The following is a 23,490-nucleotide window of genomic DNA, read 5'->3' as shown; positions in this document are numbered from 1 at the left end:
GAAGCCAACCATAAAAGTGGATCAATGATAATTTTTCTATTTCCAAAAAGCAACGGACAAGAGCATGTTTCACTGTCCTTTCTTTTTTTCACTTGACACAAGGAGATACACAATATTCCAAGGTGATAATTCATAAACAGCTGACACTGACGCAAGTCTATCACTTGGGTACCATGTCATCCTCCTTCACATCAGAGGAGAATCCTTTCTCTTAGACATGAGCACTATGATGAGGTGGTGCTGAGTTAACTGGAGGTCGGCCAGCTCATCACCGGAGCATTTTACAGTGCCGGCGGCTGGAGACCCAACAGTGGCTGGACGAGCTGCTCCAGTTGGAAATTATGGTGCTGACTGATGCTAACTCCGCGGCAAGCATGGAGATGGAGGGCAATGAGTTCATCGACTGCAGAGTCAAGATATTGTACAAGTGCTAAGTGCTCCTCTGCACCTTTAGCATCGACAACCTCAGTCCTTTGCACTGCCTAAAGCTGACATCAAGGAGATCTTCAAGCTACATCATCTCTAGAAGGGCAGGACGAGATAACTGTGACTGGATGAAAAGGGGAAAAACAAGAATATCTTTGAACATGAGATCAACTACATTTTTCACACTTTTGAACAGAAGCATTAGATCTTCATGTTGGGCTTGAATTTGAGCAAGAAAGTAAACGAGAACAAAGTGAAAGACAGACCCAAGTAATCACACTGATCTTAACTCCGGAAATGTAGTTAGTTGGGCGACCAAAGAGAGTATACTGCATTTTTTTCTCACTGAGATTTTATTCAAGAATCCAACACCTCAAGTTCGGTGCGTTCAATTTGTACAAGGAGTCGTTAATGCGTGGAAACTAGAGAACAGAAATAACCGAATTTGATCGATCGACAAAACGGGTGGGTATTGGCGAGAGTATGTATAATTTGCAGTCATGAGTGTCCACCTCTGCAGAGAAATTTCCAGTAACTTCGGCTTGCAGGGTGTCATGCTGCAGAAAGACGAGGATAAGATAACTGGAGATGTAAATCGTTAAACAAAACAAAAAATAGAAATGATCAAAGAATCTCATGCTGTAGTAAGGAAAAAACTTACATGAGCTAGAAATTTAAATCATGAAGCAAAGAGCAAAAAAGAAACACAAGGACAAAAATAATGAAAAAAGAGAACACTCAGTCAAAACTTTCATTTTCCAATTTTCATACATTTAAAATCAGAATTATTAATACATGAGAAATAATTAGGTTAATTACATTTGTTTATCTGTATCACGTACATGTAGAAATTTTTATAATAGACTACAGAATAATTTCTATTTCATGTTACAAAATGTCATTAAATCAGAATGTGTTTAATTAGTTACCATTTAAGTGTCTAAATTATTGTCATATCATGATGACAAATACTTTTAAGAACATGGTTGTTACAAAGTTCCATTAAAATTTAAAAAGTTACATTAATCATCAATTAATTATGGAGATTAATATTTGTAATCTTTTTATTTTTTGACGTCACCATGTTGGAAAGTAAATTTTTTTGTAAATATAACTCCTCTATTCAAAGTATTGAAATTTTATTTCTGTTAAACACTAAATTTGAACCTATTCAAAATTTTCATGTTTTAAATTAGTTTTTAAAATTTTTAGACAACAAATTAAGTGGTGAACTGAACTATTATTTTGAGTTTTAAGTCTTAAGTTGAAATAGGGCTTGATGGAGCTCATCAAATACACATGATGATTAAAGTTGTGTGAGTTCAAACTGAACACCATATGAACTCGTTTTGTTTGTTAAGTTTAGAGCTGAACCAAGTTTGTATTTGGAATAGTTCAGTTCTCCTGTGTTTGGTTGAATTAGTGGAATTATTCGGAGGTTAGAAGTTATTTACATCTCCTCTCTGTCTCTTTGCTTATTCTCACCCCTCTGTTCTTGATCCTCCCTTTTTCCGCTTCATGTGACATTGTCGCTTGATCTCTCCCTCACCACATGCACATGACACCACCCCAACCCACCACTAGTTCCCTCTCTCTCCCCCCTTCCCTCTCTTCTATGTGCACTGCTGCTCTCTCACCACGTGCTAGTCACTATTCCAAAGGTTAGTAGCCGTCCGTGATTTACCTCCTCCGTGTTGGCCCTGGGACGGGTTGACGGGGGCGCTGGGGGCGAGCGTATTCGCCTTTTTGCCACCAATGTGCACTGCTGCTCTAAGCTAGGGCAAGAAAAGCTTATTCCATAACTATTCTTTACTTATTCTATTCCCTAGGAATAACTATGCTATTCCTTATCAATTTTATTCTGTGAACTAAGTACACCATTATTAGTTCTATCGGGAAAGTTCACTGAACATAATAGACAATACAAAAGTATCCCTGTGTAGATTATTCTCCATGTAGAAAAACAGAACATGAGCCATGTAATACCCATTGAATGTTACAGAAGAACAGCTGCTTAATGACTAACAGTGGTTAATATATAACTGCATATTTCAGATGGACCGCAAAGCAATGATAACGTTCCTTGGAGCTAAATGTCGCCTTCTAACACTAAGACATTGTAAATGCTAAGTTTCAGATCACTTGATCACTAAACAGATTGAAACAGATATCTACAGAAAACATTTAATAATCTGAATATGGAGAATAGTTTATTTTCTATACTAAAAAGATGGACCCAGAGATATCAACTGATGAACCATGCAAAACAATGTGGCCTAAAGTATCCATAAAAATTTGTGTTGCAAGTAACAAGAATATAGCTACACATACCTTCCAAATATCTCTTAGTGAAAAGCTGGCTGCAATGTCGAGTCCAAGTATTTCCCAGCTGACAGTGATTGTGACAACTTCAGAACAACGATTCCATAAAGCCACAACTACGCGACTTTCAGAAAGTGGACCAGCCCACACCTGGATGAGGCAAACATAGTTATGTAAATATGGGATAAAACACCAAGAAACCCTTGATCTCCAACATGATGATTTAAGCATGTTTCTATAACATCAATCTATTGCAAGTAGCTGTAATAAATTTGAACAAACGTGGATCCAAATTAGGTTGAATCACAAACATATGTAGAATGGCAACAACAACTAAAACCATATGACTACAGCTATTTAAGTGCCACAACCAAAATTGCAGGAAGACCCTTGAAGTACAGAAAAAATTTGAAGGATACATCCTAGTTAATTTGATCATGTTGACTACTAAACCTGAATGAGAATCCATGTGGATAAGAATGGAAGAATTTTTTAGAAATAGAGCATACATTTCAAAGTTCAAAGAGAGACGAAAAGAGTGCAAGATAGAGAACCTGACTACAACCATCATTTCCTTGAGAATAAATTTTCCTGCCTTGAATACCAAGAGGATCTGCAGCAAAAAACAATGGAAACCATCTGTTAGTTAAGAACTAACTAGTATATGATGGGTTCAATTAATGACTCTTTTCCAGAAGTGATTGTTAGACGGTTCCAACTTATTTTTTCCAGATATGATGGTAATGGTTCTAAGTATTTAAATATATTTTCTATTTAGTTCAAAGGTACCATGCAATTTACCTGCCTATTCATAGAAAATCATAATATATAATACTAATCAATGATTTATAATAAAACAACTAAAAACATCCAAGGGGAGATGAGTGAAAGAGTACATACATAAAAACTTGGGAGCACATTTTGTTACATATTTATTTTTGACTTTTTCTGGGTTTATTTTATTTTTAATAATAATTAAGTATTAGAATTTTATTTAATGATAATTATCAAATTAAATTTAATGAGAAATATGAATCATTGTAAATTCTCAAGTTCTATAACTCAACTTGTCTTAACTTTTAAACTTTGCATTTGAAATTTATAGGATAATTATTGCTTTAGAAATGGAAGATTTCTCAAATTTTATTAATTTTGTGAATTCAGAAAAATAGAAAATGTCTGATCCCGTTTTTATATAAACACCCTCTTATCTTTATATTGGAGAAAAGTTGTCTTTTCGGGTCTAAGAAAATGGTTACTTAACAGATCACAATTTTTAATTTTAATTAAATTAAGATTCTAGTTAATTGATAAACCTAAGTTTTCTGGTTTAATTAAATCAAAAGTCTGGTTAATTAATAAATCTAAGTTTTCTGAATTAATTAAATCAAGATTTAATTGATTAATAAACCTAAGTTTCTTAATAAAAATATATTGGTTAATTAATAAATCTAAGTTACTGGTGTAATAAAACTAAGTTTCTGATCATTTCAGTCTAAATTTTATGGTCTAACCAAACCAAGTTATCGGATTAGTTGAAACCTAAATTTATTGGTATGATAAAAAAAATGGTTTTTATTAATATAAAGATTACTGGTTTAATCAAAACCAAAATTTCTAATTAATTTAAAATATTACTGGTTTAATAAAATCAGGGTTTCTAACTAGACTAAAACTATAATTCTAGATTATTAAACATACAATTTTTCATTTAAATTTGGCTACTCAAATAGGAATACACATGAGGACATTATAGGAATATGAAGCTGAGAACACTCAAATTAAGATTTATTCAATTAACTAGTTACCAAGCATAATTTTGTTATTTCGTTAACCATGATAAATTATTTTAGTATGGTTTATATTTATGTTATAATCCTTGTATACTCAAATACTCGTTTGCCTTGAGAACTCATTTGCTTGTATTGATAGTTTTGTGTTAGCTAGCGATCATTTTTAGGATTTGAGTTGTTAGACATGGCAACTATGAGGTTCACTGTCCTTGTGAGGATAATATTGCATTCGTGGGCAATACACAACTCCCAAGGAGTGCAGAAGTTCCTCCATTCGTCATTAATGTCTCGGGTATATGCTCTATGCCTTTTTTGTGTTCTATGCTTTTGTTATGATTGATGACCATGTTTATGACACTATTTTGCTGTACTTTATAGAAGTCCTTAGTTATCTAATTTGCTTTGGTATATGTAATTTTTTTAATAAGCATTTGGTCTTCATTTAGAAAAAAGGTAGATTCACTACCTTAATGGCCTCCCTAGTGCCGATCCTACGGATATGGAGGGAGGTAAATACAAGTATAAATCCCAGGTCATCAGTTCTTGAGAATCGACCCTTGGTCATTACGTCTTCATTTAGAAAAATCCTACTTAGTGGTTGTGTTAACCCCTATTACTTCAATATTTTTGTTCAAGATTCTAATGAGCAATATAGGAAGCTGTTTCGGAAAAAGTTCAAGTTCATTAAGATATGATGGTTATTTTTATTTCTTTACTAGATTCTTTAATAGTTGTATAGAAACTGAACTTAACATATTTTCAAAATTGTAACAGCATTTGAGATATCATAAAAACATCTTAGATATTATGTCAATGGATGTTTTAATAATGTTTTTGATGCAGATGACAAGTATTCTAATGTCCTAATGACGTATTAGTGCATTGATGGTATAACAACTTTACCTTGGTTGACAGCAATGACTTCTTTGTTGCTTAAAATTTCAAATGTTTCAGCAGTCATGTTTCTCACGTCACAACCTACCAGAAGAGGAGCCTGCAAATATTGATACCTATGAGGAATGTCAAGTGAATCAAAGTATAAGAGCAATACAGTTCTGCCTCTGTGACAATCAATGGTCAAGCCATCATACTTTTTAACTGAAGGGCAATTCCAAAAATGTACATATTCTAGATGTTTACTTTATATAGCTATAGAGCATGTAAGTTTCTTGGAAATACTAATACATTAATTGTTGTTCCTATAGTTTTTCAGGAAGAGAATATACCTTCATCAGAGCCCAGATGCTAAAGTGAGATCGATACTCTGCATAGGTCATGCCACCATTACCAACCTCCAACATATCGGGATCTATCCATAGTTAAATTGGGGAGCCATGAAAGTTCATGGTGATTCAATCAGTTGAAAACACTTGATTGCATGACATAGCAAAATTAGTAGGGGAAATATACCATTCCATCCACCAGGGCCCGCATAAGATGCCCACTTGTCATTTATATCAGCAATGGTGATCATGCTTGAAATAATCATAAATTCATTAATTAACAAAATAAAACTTTTAATTCCTTGTAATGAAATGGGGATATATAGACTCACCTTTCCCATGAATCAGAGATGTCATCTGTTGTTCGCCAACTGTTACCAACTTTCCCAGCCCATAAGGCTGGATCATCAACACCCCTAGAAAAAAAAAATCAATGAATAGATAACTACGTTTAGGTATAAATGTCCCAAATCAGGGTAAGAAGCTTACCATTCACACAGAGAATAGAAAATTGCATGCCCAGTGGAATTCAGTGCATCTTGCATTTGGGGGTAACTGAAATGAAAAATATTTCAAAGATATAACTATACAAAAATGCATATCTAGTTCATTAACACATTACACTTATGAATGCGAAAACAAGTACCGTTTCTCAGGTTTTATTCCCAAATTGTAACAATTGTCATACTTCAAATAATCAACTCCCTAAAGAATCAACTAAACAACAGAATCAGCAAATATTAACAGCTAATAGATGGGTGAATAGACTGAACTACCATCTCTAAGAAACTAAACATTAAAATTATAGCAAACATTAAAATCCAATAAATAATAACTAACCCATGAGGCAAAAGTTTTCGCATCATCGCTTTCATGGTATAATGATCCAGGTCGAACTTGACATGTGAACGCCCTGAAATTTAATTTTATCAAAGAGATAAGCTCTCTAGTAATAAAGAGTGTTTTCTTGGTTATCATACTATAGAGCCTATCAATTACAATGTTATCCATGTATTTTTTTAATGTTATGCAATTACATAGCAACATCTCCTACCCAGCATCAGAGTAAATACCAAGCTTGAGGTCTTTTAGATGTACATAATCTGCTAATGCTTTTATTCCAGAAGAAAATGTCTTCGGATCAGGAACAAGGTTTCCCTGGAAATTCAACATAATATGAAAGAGAATAAGCACAAATATGCTAGCAAAAGCAAGCTAAATCTTATTTTAACAATTAACCTATGCCATGGGAAGACACTGAATAATAGATTAAATGTCATTAACATTTATTTAAAGAGAAAGCACCATGGATATTCAAAATTCAACTGTGAATCAATTTTCAAGAAGAAATGTCATGTCATTTTGCTATAAGTTCAGCACTATCCAATATAATTGTGATCCCTGATTATTTAAGGCTAAACATAAATAAGATGGAATTTCGTGCTTAAGCCTTCTATTTTCATGTGTTTCATTGAAATTGGAAGTATGTTCTCATTTTTGGATAATACTGTACAAAAGTCTCTTCAACATAGAATGCCAATAGAAATTGATGTGTTGGGTATTCAGTACCTTATACAGATGTGATGAGGAAAAAACATTATCAAGGCTAGTACTATTTACTGTCAAAATTGTTGATAAATGACTCAAAATTAACAATTGAGTTAGTGGATTGATTAGGTTGCAATGAGTGGTAATAGTGGTAGTAGTGGGGTAAAATAGTTGAGTTAGTGGGGTGAATTGTGGAGTTAGTGGGTTGTAATGAGTTATGTAGGTAGCTTATAAATAGGCTACATGTTTTATGATTTAATGGAAGTGTAATAGATTATTGTGTTCCACTTGTCCATCTTCTCCTCTTATCCTCCTCTCAATTTTCTCTAACATCAGAGCGCCGAGTTTGACGTGTCCTAGTTTGCTCGCAATAACAATCAACGGAGTTTCTCAACCCTTCATCCCCATTTTCAAAGGAGAGTTGCTACGAATTTTGGAGTATCAAAATGAAGACTCTATTTAGATCTCAAGATCTTTGGGATTTAGTAGAGAAAGACTTTGACGACAAGGATGCCGATGAAGGTCGATTGCAGGAGAACAGAAAGAAAGATTTGAAGGTACATGAGACGATTTTCTCAAGAATTGCAACTGCCTCATTTTCCAAAGAAGCATGAGAAATATTGTAGAAAGAATTCCAAGGCTCCTCCAAGGTGATAGCAGTGAAACTCCAGACTCTCAGAAGTAAGTTTGAGGCCTTGCTTAAGGGTAATGAAACTGTTGGTGAGGGAAGCATTCGACAATCGAACTCAAGTTTTGATAATGGCAAAGGAATTCAAAGTTAAGTTTAATTGTTATCTAATGTGTATGATTGAGTGTTTCAGGAAAGTCCTAGCTGCGGTTAGGCAAAGGGAAAACCCTAGGGGGTGGTAACCCTAGGTCATAGGGGGTGGTAACCCTATGCGGAAACTCTTGGCGGGTCGGAGCTTCGGGCAAAAATCCTAGGGGGCAGTAACCCTAGGTTGAAATCCTGGTGTCGCGAACTGGGTAGAAGTCTGGACGGGTTGTGGACCGAACGTCTAGCATGAAGACCGGAAGCATCGGACCGGACGCTGAGCAAAGGTAAAATCTCCTGAGTGGAGTAAGTGAGGATGCGTTCCCCGGAAGAGAGAACAGTAGGCGTCAGTTCGACCTAGGGTTTCCGGGAGGAAATCCGAAGTCAGAACCGGACAATCGGGAGATTGTCAAATTTATTTCTATATATTATCGTTTGTGTTCTAACTCTGTTTTGCAGGAAACTAATATTTTTTATGCAGGGTTAGGACTGACCGAGATCGGTTGACCGAACCTTGGGATCGGTCGACCGAACCCCCAAGCCAGCAGAACAAATTTCCAGAGGTTGGACCGGGCTCGACCAGGGGATCGGTCGACCGGACCTAGGGATCGGTCGACCGAACCAAGGTTGGGCGTCGACTAGATCAGGCCGGCTAGACTGAGTCAGAGCAGCTGATCGGTCGACCGAACCTGTTTATCGGTCGACCGAACATGGGATAGAAGTTGACCAGATCGAAGCGGAGCAAGCGGATCGGATGAGGTGGAGGTCATCTGATCGGTCGACCGAACCTGGGATCGGTCGACCGATTCACTTCGGGTCAAATCTGATCCCGAGGTTCGAGGATCTGGATCAGTCTTGTAGAGGCTATAAAAAGAAGCCTTGGGGTGCAGCTTCAGAACAGAACACGAACAGAAGAACTTGTGATCTAGTGTGCTGCTTCGAAACCTTCGACTACACTCTGCTGCTCCGACAATCAACAATCACTTTCATCTTTTGTAGTTTGTCGGTATTACTTTTCTTTTAAGCTTATATTTGTACTCACCTGTTTGTAAAGATTTACGAACTTATAGTTGTTGCCCACCGATAGCGATCAACGATCGCGGGCCTTGGAGTAGGAGTCGTCACAGGCTCCGAACCAAGTAAATCTTGGAGTCTTTTGTGTGCTTGTTATTTCATTTATTTCCGCTGCGTTACTCATAAGATTTCCGAAACAAAAAGTGAAAGCCACAAGCACTATTCAACCCCCCCCCCTCCTAGCGCTTTCGATCCAACAATTGGTATCAGAGCGGGGACGCTTCGATTTGGTGCAACTACCAGTCAAGCAAATTTTACGTGGTGTTTTTAATTTCTCGGAGTCAATCGGAATTAGTATAATTACTAAATTCTGATCAAGTTTGTTTTCGTAATCGGACTTTTGTCTCGAAGTTGGTGCAACACCACTCAAGTTCATTTTTTTATTTTTCCCACACTGCTAATACAGGATCAAGTCTTGGGACGCCCTTTCTTTTTCTTTGTTGCAAGTTTTTAAATGGCCCTTCAAGAAGGATTTAGCACAGTCCGTCCGCCACTCTTCTCCGGCGAGGACTTTGGCTATTGGAAGAACCAGATGGAATACCACCTCAAGACGCAAGTCAACATGTGGATTATTATCCAGACCGGTCTCGAGCTTCCACGCGACGGCACCAGAGAACTCGTCTCATGCATCAACTGGGATGCCAGCATAAAGAAGAAGGTGGAAGCTGATGCCAAAGCAACCTGCATGCTACAATGCGGCATTTCAAAAGAGGAACTCAACAGAGTAGGACCCTTCTCAAGCGCCAAAGAGCTATGGGAGAAGCTGATCGAACTACACGAGGGCACCTCCGATGCTAAGGTAAGTAAGAGGGACTTAATTTTCAATAAATTATATAATATTAAAATGCAGGAAGGTGAGTCGGCCAACCAGCTTCATGCCCTGATACAAGACCTACTCAACGGTCTACATGCAATCGGACAAAAAGTTGAGAACCGGGACATCGTAAGGTATGCCTTAAACGCCTTTCTAAGGAATACCTTGTGGGCATCCATGGTAGATGCTTACAAGGTTTCCAAGGATCTTTCTTCTATTAAATTAGATGAAATATTTTTTGAATTCGAGTTGCATGAGCAGATTCATGCACGCCCGGTCGAAAAGGGAATAGCTTTTGTTGCAGGTACCAGCAGAACGCGCGAACCGACGTCGAGGCGCAAAACCAAACTCAAGTCCAAAGATGAATCAGACGCAGAAGACGATGATGAGGTTATTTCCGAACTGGTAAAGCTTGTACGGAAGATATGCAAATTGAAAAAGGCGACTCAAACAACCAAGGAGGACAAGACTAGAGTCACCTGCTACGGTTGTAACCAGAAGGGGCACTACAAGCCAGATTGTCGACACGAAGAAAAGAAGGAAGGTATTGAAGGCAACTTGGTCCGAGTCATCAGATGAATCCGAGACTGACGAAGAAGAACCGACGAGCTTCCTCGCGTTACCGGTGCAAGCGAACATTGTCGACACCGAGTCCGAGTTCGAATCCGAAATGGAGAGCGAGTTAGAAACCGAGTCCGAGCGAAGCCACGAATCTGTATTCGTTTCCGAAGGACCAAACCCCACTGTAAGTGCCTTACTTGCCGAAACTCAATTAGATGATTTGCAAAAGTTAATTCCTTACTTGCTTAAGAAATTAGCTAAATCCAACGTTCGGGTCAAGTCACTCCAAAAGGAGATAACATCCCTTAAGGAAGTGACGGACTCGAGTTCTTTAACTGAGCCTATTCAAAGTGGAAGTTCAACTCAAGGCCAACAACTTGAGGAAGAAAATTCCAATTTGAAAACTCAAATTAAAGAACTCAAGAAAACGTTGGAACGGTTCACCATGGGTTCCAAGAATCTGGATCTGATTCTTGGAAAACAGCGAGCCGTTTACAACAAGTCCGGACTTGGATTCAAAATCAAAAGTAAGTAAAAATCATATCTATCTCTAGTAAATAGAAATAATAGAAACATAATTCAAGTATGGGTCCCCAAGTCAAACTTGGTTAATCAAGTTGGACCTGGTCACTATTGGGTCCTCAAGGATCAGATCCATTTCCTTGATAGACCATATCGAGGCTATGATCCAGGAGGAGCTAATAGAAAAACTATCTCAATAAATAGATAAAATTGATTGATGCTTGTTTATTTATTTTTCTTGCAATATACATGCCTAGACTAGCATAGCTTAAGGATCTAGACGTAATTTACACTTACTAGTTAAATTTAGGAGTTTCAAAAAGAAAATTAAATATATATTTCTTTGAGCGATTCTGTCTAGGAAGGGGTGGATGATTCCATACCCAAGAAGGCCTAGAGTCTCGCCCTGACCTGAGAATCAATCATGGAAAGATATATTTAATTGACTAAGTGGAAAACCTAAGTTTAATTCAAATGTAAATTAATCCTTAGAAATAACCTAAATTAAAGATAACCATCTCACAAAATTACTTAAGATTACCTGATTGATAATTTAGAATCGGGTGAGATGGATCTAGGTTCAAATAAGTTCAAATTGTTCAAAATTTAAGCAAATTTAATTAAAAGCAACTAAACACAATCAATCTTTACTCTGAAAAATTATTTTAAAAATAATTTTAAAAATCATTTGAAAATTATTTCAAAAACTTATTTAAAAATCCTTTGAAACTTATTTAAAAAATCCTTTGAAAATTATTTAAAAAAACTTCTTTTGAAAATTATTTCAAAAACTTATTTAAAAATCCTTTGAAAATTATTTAAAAAATCCTTTGAAAATTATTTCAAAAACTTATTTAAAAAATGCTTTGAAAATTATTTTAAAAACTTCCTTTGAAAATTATTTCAAAAACTTATTTAAAAATCCTTTGAAAATTATTTCAAAAACTTATTTTAAAAATCCTTCGAAAATTATATAAAAAAGCATTTGAAAATTATTTTAAAAATCCTTTGAAAATTATTTCAAAAACTTATTTAAAAATCCTTTGAAAATTATTTAAAAAAGCCTTTGAAAATTATTTTAAAAATCCTTTGAAAATTATTTCAAAAAAAAATTATTTAAAAAATCCTTTGAAAATTATTTAAAAAATCCTTTGAAAATTATTTCAAAAACTTATTTAAAAATCCTTTGAAACTTATTTAAAAATCCTTTGAAAATTATTTAAAAAATCCTTTGAAAATTATTTCAAAAAAAAATTATTTAAAAAATCCTTTGAAAATTATTTTAAAAATCTTTTGAAAATTATTTCAAAAACTTATTTAAAAAGCCTTTGAAAATTATTTTAAAAATCCTTTGAAAATTATTTAAAAAAATCCTTTGAAAATTATTTTAAAAAATCCTTTGAAAATTATTTTAAAAATCCTTTGAAAATTATTTAAAAAAATCCTTTGAAAATTATTTTAAAAAATCCTTTGAAAATTATTTTAAAAACTTCCTTTGAAAATTATTTCAAAAACTTATTTAAAAATCCTTTGAAAATTATTTAAAAAATCCTTTGAAAATTATTTCAAAAAATTATTTAAAAAATCCTTTGAAAATTATTTTAAAAATCCTTTGAAAATTATTGCAAAAACTTATTTTAAAAATCCTTTGAAAATTATTTTAAAAATCGTTTGAAAATTATTTCAAAAACTTATTTTAAAATCCTTTGGAAAATTTGAAAATTATTTCTAAAACTTATTTAAAAATCCTTTAAAAAATTAGTTCAAAAACTTATTTAAAAATCCTTTAAAAAATTAGTTCAAAAACTTATTTAAAAATTTCACTTAAATCTTTCAAAATGCTTTGAAAAATAATTTGAAAAATCTTTTAAAAGTATACCTTGGAAATTATTTGAAAATTTTAAAAATTCCTTCTCAAACTTAAATTTTAATCCTTGAAAAAATTATGGTTCCAAACTTATGCCAAATTTTCTAACTTAGCTAAACATTTACAAAAAAAAAACTTATTTTAAAAGAGCTAAGTGTTTATGTCTATACTCATATTACTCTCTTATTTATTTTGATAAATGGCAAAGGGGGAGAGTATAAGGAAATTCAAAAGAAATTAAAGAAAATTTAAAATAAAAAGAAATTATTTTATGGGGAGTTTTAATGTGCTTATGTTTTATTTATGCTTGTGCTAATTTATACTGATCTTTACTGCATTTTTTTCTTAACTTTGAATTTCGGTTGCCATAATCAAAAAGGGGGAGATTGTTGGTGCGGAAAGCATCCGACGATCGAACTCAAGTTTTGATAATGGCAAAGGGATTCAAAGTTAAGTTTAATTGTTATCTAATGTGTATGATTGAGTGTTTCAGGAAAGTCCTAGCTGCGGTTAGGCAAAGGGAAAACCCTAGGGGGTGGTAACCCTAGGTCATAGGGGGTGGCAACCCTATGCGGAAAGTCTTGGCGGGTCGGAGCTTCGGGCAAAAATTTTAGGGGGCGGTAACCCTAGGTTGAAATCCTGGTGTCGCGAACCGGGTAGAAGTCTGGACGGGTTGTGGACTGGACGTCTAGCATGAAGACCGGAAGCATCGGACCGGACGCTAAGCAAAGGTAAAATCTCCTGATTGGAGTAGGTGAGGACGCGTTCCCCGGAAGAGGGAACAGTAGGCGTCGGTTCGACCTAGGGTTTCCGGAGAAAAGTCGAACCATTAGGAGATCAAATTTATTACTAATATTTTTTATGCAGGGTTAGGACTGACTGGGATCGGTTGACCGAACCTTGGGATCGGTCGACCGAACCCCCAAGCCAGCAGAACAAATTTCCAGAGGTTGGACCGGGCTCGACCAGGGGATCGGTCGACCGGACCTAGGGATCGATCGACCGAACCAAGGTTGGGCGTCGACTGGATCAGGCCGGCTAGACTGAGTCAGAGCAGCTGATTGGTCGACCGAACCTGTTTATCGGTCGATCGAACATGGGATAGAAGTTGACCAGATCGAAACGGAGCGAGCGGATCGGATGAGGTGGAGGTCATCTGATCGGTCGACCGAACCGGGGATCGGTCGACCGATTCGCTTCGGGTCAAATCTGATCCCGAGGTTCGAGGATCTGGATCAGTCTTGTAGAGGCTATAAAAAGAAGCCTTGGGGTGCAGCTTCAGAACAGAACTCGAATAGAAGAACTTGTGATCTGGTGTTCTGCTCCGAAACCTTCGACTACACTCTGCTGCTCCGACAATCAGCAATCACTTTCATCTTTTGTAGTTTGTCAGTATTACTCTTCTTTTAAGCTTATATTTGTACTCACCTGTTTGTAAAGATTTACGAACTTATAATTGTTGCCCACCAAAAGCGATCAACGATCGCGGGCCTTGGAGTAGGAGTCGTCACAGGCTCCGAACCAAGTAAATCTTGGAGTCTTTTGTGTGCTTGTTATTTCATTTATTTCCGCTGCGTTACTCATAAGATTTTCGAAACGAAAAGTGAAAGCCACAAGCGCTATTCACTCCCCCCTAGCGCTTTCGATCCAACAGAAACTTTACAAGACTTTTTATCTAGAGTAATTTCGATTATCAATCAAATGAGATCTTATGGAAAAAAGATCACTAATGCAATTATTGTTTCGAAAGTTTTGTGAAGTTTGACTCCTAAATATGATTACATAATAATTGTGATCGAGGAGGTAAAAGATCTTTCGATTTTATCTTTTGATGAACTAATGGGTTCTCTGCAAGCTCATGAGGCAAGGCGAAATAGATCCGCTGAGAAGAATGAAGAAAAGACATTTCAGGCTTCTCAAGTGAAGGGGGAGATAGAAAAAAAGGAAGACTTCGCTGGCAAAAGTCGTGGAAGAGGAGGTTTTCGTGGTAGAGGAAGAAACTATTTTAATGGACAAGAGAAGCAATTTAACGGGGATCAAAAATGGAATAAAAATTCCATTTAGTTATGGCTACAAAAGATTTGGGCATATAAAGGCAAATTGCAGAAATAGCTCACAAGCAAACTATGTGAAAGAAGAAAACGAGGGAAGTAAATTATTTATGGTTCATTCTCATTTTAACGAAGTTTAAAACAATATTTGATTTTTGGATAGTGGATGTTCAAATCACATGACTGAAAATAAGTCATTATTTAAAGAGCTTGATGAATCACAGAAGATGCTAGTAAGACTTGGAGACAATAAGCAGATAGAAGGCAAAGGCACAATTACCGTGGAGACTAGCGATGGTAAAGTAAAATTGCTTTACAATGTCTATTTTGTTCCTAGTTTGGCACATAGTTTGTTAAGTGTTGGACAATTGATGATGGGTGGCTATGCTATTGTATTTGATAACGGAGCTTGTGTTATTTCTGATAAAGATTCTGGAAAGTCTATTGTTAGCGTGCAAATGACAGAAAATAAGATGTTTCAGGATATCTAATGTGGGAAACCAAGCTTTTATTGCTAGCGAAGATAATAAATCCAAGATGTGGCACTTGAGATATGGGCATCTCAACATCAAAGGCATGCAACTTTTAAATCAGAAAGGTATGGTTTTTGGATTACCTCAAATTAGTTCTCTTGGTTTATGCGAAGGATGTATTTATGGAAAACAAACAAGGAAGTCTTTTCCAAGTGGGCAATCATGGAGAGCTTCAGAATGCCTTGAGCTAATTCACGCTGATTTATATGGTCCTATGAGAACTACATCGTTTGGTGGGAGTAAATATTTTTTAATGTTTACCGATGATTTTAGTCGAATGAGTTGGGTATATTTTCTAGCAGACAACTCAGAGACTTTTGAAAATTTCAGAAAATTCATGGTGGTTGTGGAAAATCAGAATGGTACTTTAATAAAGACTCTTCGTACAGATCGAGGAGGTGAGTTCTTATCTAAAGAATTTAGTAAATTTTGTGAAGAACATGGTATTCACAGGGAATTGACAACGCCTTATACACCGGAGCAAAATGGTATTGCCGAACGAAAAAATCGAACCGCTGTAGAAATGGCTAGAAGTTTGTTGAATATCAGAAGACTTCCAAATATTTTCTGGGCTGAAGCAGTGGCCACATTAGTTTACTTGCTGAATATTTCTCTAACAAGGGTCATTTTAAATCAAACACCATATGAAGCATGGCGAGGTAGAAAACCATCGGTAAATCACTTAAGAATTTTTGGTTGTATTGCATATGCTTTGATTAACTCTCAATTTCGTCATAAACTTGAGAAGAAATCTGAAAAATGCATATTTGTTGGATATTGCAATCAATCAAAAGCATATTTGTTGTATAATTCTCTTACTGACAGATTAATTATAAGAAGAGATGTAGATTTTGATGAAAATTCAAAGTGGAATTGGAATACACAAGGTGAAGAGACTCAAATTCACATCCCAATGGAAGATAGAACTCCAACAACAGAAGGTGTTGAATCATCTCCTTTGGAATCACCAACTCCCTCACCGTCAAATTCATTCTCTTTACAAGAATCTTCTGATGAAACACCTCCAGCAAAGGTTAGATCTTTAAGAGAAATATATGAGTCAAGTCAATTTGCTCTTTTGGTTACAGATCCTACAACCTTTGAAGAAGCAGTAACAAAAGAGGAATGGAGGAATGCAATGAAAGAAGAATTAATTGCAATCCATAAAAATGAAACATGGGAGATGGTAGATCTACCCGAAGGCAAGAATGTGATTGGTCTCAAGTGGGTGTTTAAAACAAAATATCATGCTGATGGAACCATTCAAAAACACAAAGCTCGACTTGATGCAAAAGGGTATTCGAACAACAAGGTATTGATTTCGAAGAAACCTTTTCTCCGGTTGCTAGATTTGAAACTGTGAGAATTATCCTAGCATTAGCTGTACAATTGCATTGGCCAGTTTATCAATTTGATGTTAAATCTGCATTTCTAAATGGCAATTTGCAAGAAGAAGTTTATGTAGATCAGCCAGAAGATTTTATAATTGAAGGAAAAGAGACAAAGGTGTATAAATTGAGAAACACACTTTATGGGTTAAAACAAGCCCCACGGGCATGGTATAGCAAGATTGATGGTTATTTTCGACAACATGGTTTCACAAAAAGTGAAAATGAAGTCACTCTTTATGTGAAAAAAACAAGGTAGAGATGATTATATTATTGTGTGCCTTTATGCCAATGATATAATTTATAGGAGTTCTTCTGATTCTCTATTGGATGATTTTAAATCTAATATGATGAAGAGGTTTAAGATGTCAGATATGGGAATATTACATTATTTTCTTGGTCTTGAAGTGAAGCAAGGAGTTGATGGGATTTTTATCTCACAAAGAAAATATGCGACAGATCTTTTGAAAATGTTCAACTTATTCAATTGCAATCCAGCTACTACACCTATGAATATAAATGAGAAATTACAACTGGAAGATGGTTCAGAAAAAGCTAGTGCAAGAAATTTCAGAAGTTTGGTTGGAGGTTTAATTTATCTAACTCATACTAGACTAGATATTGCTTTTTTCTGTTGGTGTAATCTTCAGGTTTATGCAAAAATCCTACGAAGCATCATCTTGGAGCAGCTAAAAGGATTTTACGCTATGTTGCTGGAACCGTGGATTATGGAATTTATTATACTAAAGTTTCAAAATTTGAATTTTACGGGTTCACTGATAGTGATTGGGCAAGTTCAGTGGATGGTCGAAAGAACACTTCAGCTAGTGTTTTTAATATTGGATCAGGAGCAATTTCATGGAGTTCAAAGAAACAAGCTACTACAGCCTTATCATCTTCAGAAGCAGAATATGTAGCAGCAACTTCAGCAGCATGTCAAGCAATTTGGGTTAGAAGATTACTTGCAGATCTTCATCAACAACAAAATGATGCAACTACTATTTTTTGTGATAATAAGGCGACAATTGCAATGACAAAAAATCCATCTTTCTATGCGAGGACTAAACATATTGATATTCGTCTACATTTCATTCGAGACTTAGTTGCAAATAAAGAAATTATGTTGGAGCACTGCAGCACACATGAACAAGTGGTGGATATCTTGACGAAGTCACTTCCAAGAGAAAAGTTTATTTATTTTAGATTGTGTCTTGGTATTTGTAATTTTGAATCAAGGGGGAGTGTTGATAAATGACTCAAAATTAACAATTGAGTTAGTGGATTGATGAGGTGGCAATGAGTGGTAGTAGTGGTAGAGTAGTTGAGTTAGTGGGGTGAATTGTGGAGTTAGTGGGTTGTAATGAGTTATGTAGGTAGCTTATAAATAGGCTACATGCTTTATGATTTAATGGAAGTGTAAAAGATTATTGTGTTCCACTTGTCCATCTTGTCCTCTTATCCTCCTCTCAATTTTCTCTAACAAAAATAGCATAACATGTTGCATCAATATTGCTACACTGCCTATTTACTGAAATTTGACGAAGTAATGTTAGGATCTGTATAAGAAAATAAATCAAAGGAAATGACACCTGCTAAGAGAGAAATTTTCAAACAAAGAGCAGTTTTAGAGAACCTACTCTCAGGACTGAACAGAATTAGATTGTCAATTCATTGCATCATATGAGTGAATCTTGCCCAGAACCATATCAGGAAGCATACTACATACTTCTTTACATGTAAACAATAACATGAGGTTCCTCATTAGCAGACAAAAGATAGTGGTGTATTCAATTTTGTTAAATACAAAATTGAGAAAAGCGACTCTTTAACATACAAGATTCCTGACTTTTGAGAGTTGGCTACAAGAGCAGACTCTGAGCCTAACTATTCTAAATGTAATCTGATCCTGACATACAACTCTGGTTACTAACACAACTATGCCACTGGATTATCTGGAGTCAACAGGACTACCACATACTATTCCTAGTTAAAAATATAGAAAACCAATCTAAATAATGATAAATTGGATCAGAGAATGCTTAAAAGAATTGAACCATATGTTCTCAATTTCAAAGGATATAATAATACAAAAATAATTCACTTTTCGAAATTATCAACTTTAACATTCTGAAAAGATGCAGCTAGAACTTCTCTGTGTCAGTAACTCAGTATTAAGACATACTAATTCATGTATGAAAATACTAATCAGAGTTGATCCCATAGCAGAAGAAAAATTCAACCAGTATGCAAATCTACCAACTCATCATATTCTTTTGATCCCATTTCAATTAATCAGAGTTGATCCCTTAGCAAAAGCAAAATTCAACAGGTAAGCAAATCTGCCAACTCATCATATTCTTTTGTTGCCATTCCAATAAAGAAGTTAATTTCAAGCATATGGTAAGTCCCAGTATTTGTGCAATGCTTGGAGATGGAATACCACTTTAGAACAAACCTGTTGATTTCGTGATGAAGAGGACCAGCAATCATCTGTTCAAAAATATGCCAAAACCAGAGAAGCAAAACTGATTAATGAATTTGAACATTCAGGTGGGAAGACATTAACCCATGATTCACCTATATTTACATAGTTGTATCCTAATGCAGCCAGTCCAGAAGAAACAAGAGCATCAGCTGGAAAATGAATAAAAAAAAAAATAGAGTTAGTAACTGTACTGTTTATCAAATACTGTAATGGTTTCCATAAATCTAAAAAAATATCTCATCTGAAAAGAAAGTTGAGCACAATCATAAAGAATAGTAATGCACACTTCATAGTTGAAGTAAGGAGTTTACTCAACAAAAAAATATCTCTTATCAATAACTATATCATGTAGTTTATGACAGACAGGAAACAGATCTTTCCCGAATGTGATTTCTATAGGAAAACTACAGAACTCTATCCAAGAATGATGTTGAATGTGAATATTATGTCTCATTCCCAGCCTCTTCTTCTTCATTCATCCTCCTCTAATTCCTGTTCTTACTCTTTCTCTTCCTCTTGAATTTTTTATCGACACCATCTCATACTTACATTATGTTGATTTCATCTAGTTAGATATCAATGACTGACCCAAATGAGATTTTAAAGCTTGGTAAAAACTAAGCATATAACTTCTAAATTCACGCAAACAAATAGATATGCAATTCAATCACCCAAACTTGATTACTAAAGACGTTCCTCTTACAAGAAACTCTACACACAATCTACGATTTTCAGACACAATTATGATTTCTATTAATTAGATTAATTTTACAACATGAGTTTCAATTTCATAAGCTATTGTAAGTGAGCCCTTGCTTCATACTTCATCGTGCTTCCTTCCAGGCTTCATTAGTTAGTCTACACCAAGGCAGGCCTAAAGTCTGAACATCAACTATGCTTAACTCTTAAGCAAGCTTCACAATTGTAGCTATATCTTAAACTACACCCTAACTAATCAAAAATTACATTTCCTCATTAGTAAATCCCATTTGTCTTGCATTCGTACCTTTTGATTCCTCCTCTCCAACACCAGGACTCAACTCAATCGTTTGTGTTTGCATTTGAACACAAATAAGAATATCAAACAAAAAACTACAAGGAGTTAAGAAAATGCCCATTCAACAAACACCGCTAGCTACACTTGAGTGTTTGACCCTTGGGATGATAACTCTATGTTAACATTTGAGAATTCAAACCATGATATACAATTTTGTTTTTTAAGGCCCAATTTAGCGTTAGAAAAAAAAAGGAGTCAATATGGTGCACATTACTTGAAAAAAATCAATTCTAAGTTAGTAGGGATTAGTTTTGGAAAAATGGTCAACACTTTTTATGTAAATTCAGATATCAATGGTCTCGGGGTAAAATGCTATTCAAGAAGATGCTGATTATATAGATAAAAACATGCAATATGAGTACATCCTATCATGTATCACACTAGGTTCAAGAATATGAAGCCTCATATCCTAACAATATACATAGGACCATAGGCTAGGCACGGTGCATGACTTAAATTTGAGTACGCTATATCTTTTATATTTGTAACAATTATGTATTTTTTAATTTGTTTTGACACATTAACCAATTGGTAAATCTGAACCTAATTGGCTTCAAGTAAAGTCTAGTTAGGCCAAATTACATCCCTGGTGGGTGATATAAGAATCAGGCGACATGTAGGTTCAATTTTGGTCTGATAATGGTTTGAGCTAGAGTCAAAATCATGTTAAACCAAGCTATCAGAACTAGGTATATAGTATATTATATATGTATTAATTAATAGTCATATGATTTGGGGTTATCAAACTCTTGCACCTGATCTGCTCTGTGTGATGATCAATTCCTAACCTTCATGGCTAATCACCTCCTCCACTGATTTCCACAAAGTCATTTAACTCATTCCCTCACTGCATCAAAAACCATTGCACCTTTGGACATTTACCACAAACCCGCATATCAAGCTTCCAGATCCACTTCTGTATTTAATCCACCCTTTCTTCTCACCAAATGGAATGTCAATTTTGCCTAAAACCAGATGAGATAAATGTGTATATCACCAGTACAAACAATACATGGTTGCAATCGAGCAATAATGTGAAGCATGTTATTTTATTCATGCTAACTTGGTTTTGGTTTCAATCCCTGTGAGGAATGACATGTTTCACCTTTCTCAAGGCACATTTCACCTATGTCGATTGACATGTAATGTGATTTCAAACAACAATAATACACTAATTATATAGACATATATACATATTAATATCATAAAAACTATGATAGCTTATTCTTTTAAGCTAAGTGGAGGGAATGCCCAGTATGCTACATGTAAATCCACCTGTCTTTATCTCAATTAATCAATCAACAACTTGTAACAGTCAACTTCAATCAGTTGGCTAAAATATGCACATATTTGTGTCAATTTGAATACTAATCTAACTAGGGATTCACTAATACATTTAATTTAAGGCTGAGGTTTTGTCTATCAGATTTGAGATGTTTTGGATAAGGCACAACATATGAAGTAGAAGAAAACAAGCAAAAAATCAATAATTTAATTGAAACTCATAGCCAAAAAACCAATTACAAAACTTCGGGATCCTAATTAGATTCTATGAACATCAAGTGAGCAAAGTGACTAATCTGCTTTCAGAAAACATATGCAGGCAGAGGCACTGCGCATCGCAGATACAGTATGTGGGTGCATAGGTGATCAGTATTATTGTTTCATTTAATAAGAAAAAATAGCTATATGTGCAATACTACAGGAATCTACATATGCTGCATATGCATATCATAATCTGCACTATGTCTGTTCCATCAAGCGAGAACAAACGGACATGGTGAGAATTACCGCACCTGTTTCCTTAATCACTGTCTCGTCGATATTGCAAGCAAAGAAGTTCCAACTATTCCATCTGCATCACCAAATTCCAGTCCGTCATATAAATCAAAGGAAGGTAAATCAATACAAACGCGTCATTGTACAAACGCGTCCATGCAAAAAAAGAGGGATCTCAGAAACGGACCCCATTTGAGGGGTGCGAGCCAATCCATTGTTGAGCTGCAACTTGCCATAGTTGGAGGTGTCGAAGATGTCAACAACCCCGCTCGGCCCGAGAAACTCCTCTATCAAAGGCGCCAATCTTGCCGCTGCTGAAGCGGAGAGAAGGAAGCAGAAGAGCATGCGAAAGAGGCGAACGGAAGCCATCGATTCTTTTCCTCTCCTATCTCCTCTCCCGGCAACGGCAATCGCTAAACAGAGATAGCCTTGACTCAACTCGACGACTGCTCTCTCGCCGGCGAGATTATATGCAGGGGGTGGAGCAAGGAACAGAAGATCGTAACCGCATAAAACTGGCAATCATCGCGTGCAAGACGTGATGATGAGCCCGATGGTGCGGCCCCGGGGTTGAATGGGGCCCGCTAAATAGGACCCGAAATTGGAATATTTAATCCGACAAGGCAATTCGACATTAATTGATTTTTTTTCTTTATTTACCTCCGTTATCTTCTTTATTTACCTGTGGACAGCCGTTCCTATTCTCGGCCGCACAATTAATACAGAAGAGATTCTTTTTATTGCTGCATCTAATCTCCGTTAATAGGATGAAACGCGAATGAGGATCCAATGCGAGATTCGACCCAATAGTATCTAATGATCAGTTTAATTGGAAGGGCAGAAGAAGACAAGGACGGATTACACCCGAATCGAACCATTCATCTATTTACATGTAAAAAAATAATAATGGACTGATAAATTTCCCATCCATCGGTGAGTTACTTTGCCTCTATTTTATTGGATATTTTCAATAAATTAAAACAGCTGGAAAGAAAAGTCATAATTTTTAGAAAAAGTCTATCACTTTTGATCATTTTTGGACGTGCTTATCTGTCTATGAACGAGGTTAAGTTGGATGAAAAATAAATAAATATTTTTATTCTCATTTCTTTTATTTTTTGAATTTTATTATTCAATATAAAATATAGACAATTAGCTTCATCTCATCATATAGGATATTTAATTTTTATGATATTTAATTTTTATGGTGGATAATTTATAGATCAAATAAAATCTTTCAAATACGATTTAAAGTTCAAGATTGATCTTATTTTC

General features: G+C 35.4%; 1 protein-coding gene across 1 annotated transcript; it reads right to left on the bottom strand.

Annotated features, from left to right (window-relative positions):
* Positions 1-711: 711 nt before the first annotated feature.
* On the bottom strand, positions 712-22,747 carry LOC122024153 (alpha-galactosidase 3-like). Its single transcript, XM_042582707.1, has 15 exons — positions 22,403-22,747; positions 22,233-22,291; positions 19,472-19,528; positions 19,350-19,384; positions 6,819-6,922; positions 6,605-6,677; positions 6,411-6,469; positions 6,254-6,319; positions 6,097-6,180; positions 5,952-6,016; positions 5,768-5,850; positions 5,445-5,535; positions 3,303-3,361; positions 2,758-2,898; positions 712-983 (listed from the first exon to the last, which is right to left on the bottom strand). The coding sequence occupies exons 1-15, from the start codon at positions 22,582-22,584 to the stop codon at positions 849-851; spliced, it is 1,293 nt and encodes a 430-aa protein (XP_042438641.1). The 5' UTR covers positions 22,585-22,747; the 3' UTR covers positions 712-848.
* Between the last annotated feature and the right edge of the window lie 743 nt (positions 22,748-23,490).

The sequence above is a fragment of the Zingiber officinale genome, chromosome 9B (genome assembly GCF_018446385.1).
Source record: "Zingiber officinale cultivar Zhangliang chromosome 9B, Zo_v1.1, whole genome shotgun sequence".
Taxonomy (NCBI): domain Eukaryota; kingdom Viridiplantae; phylum Streptophyta; class Magnoliopsida; order Zingiberales; family Zingiberaceae; genus Zingiber; species Zingiber officinale.
Note: the sequence above shows the minus strand (reverse complement) of the source record. Positions and strands in the feature narration are given on the sequence as shown.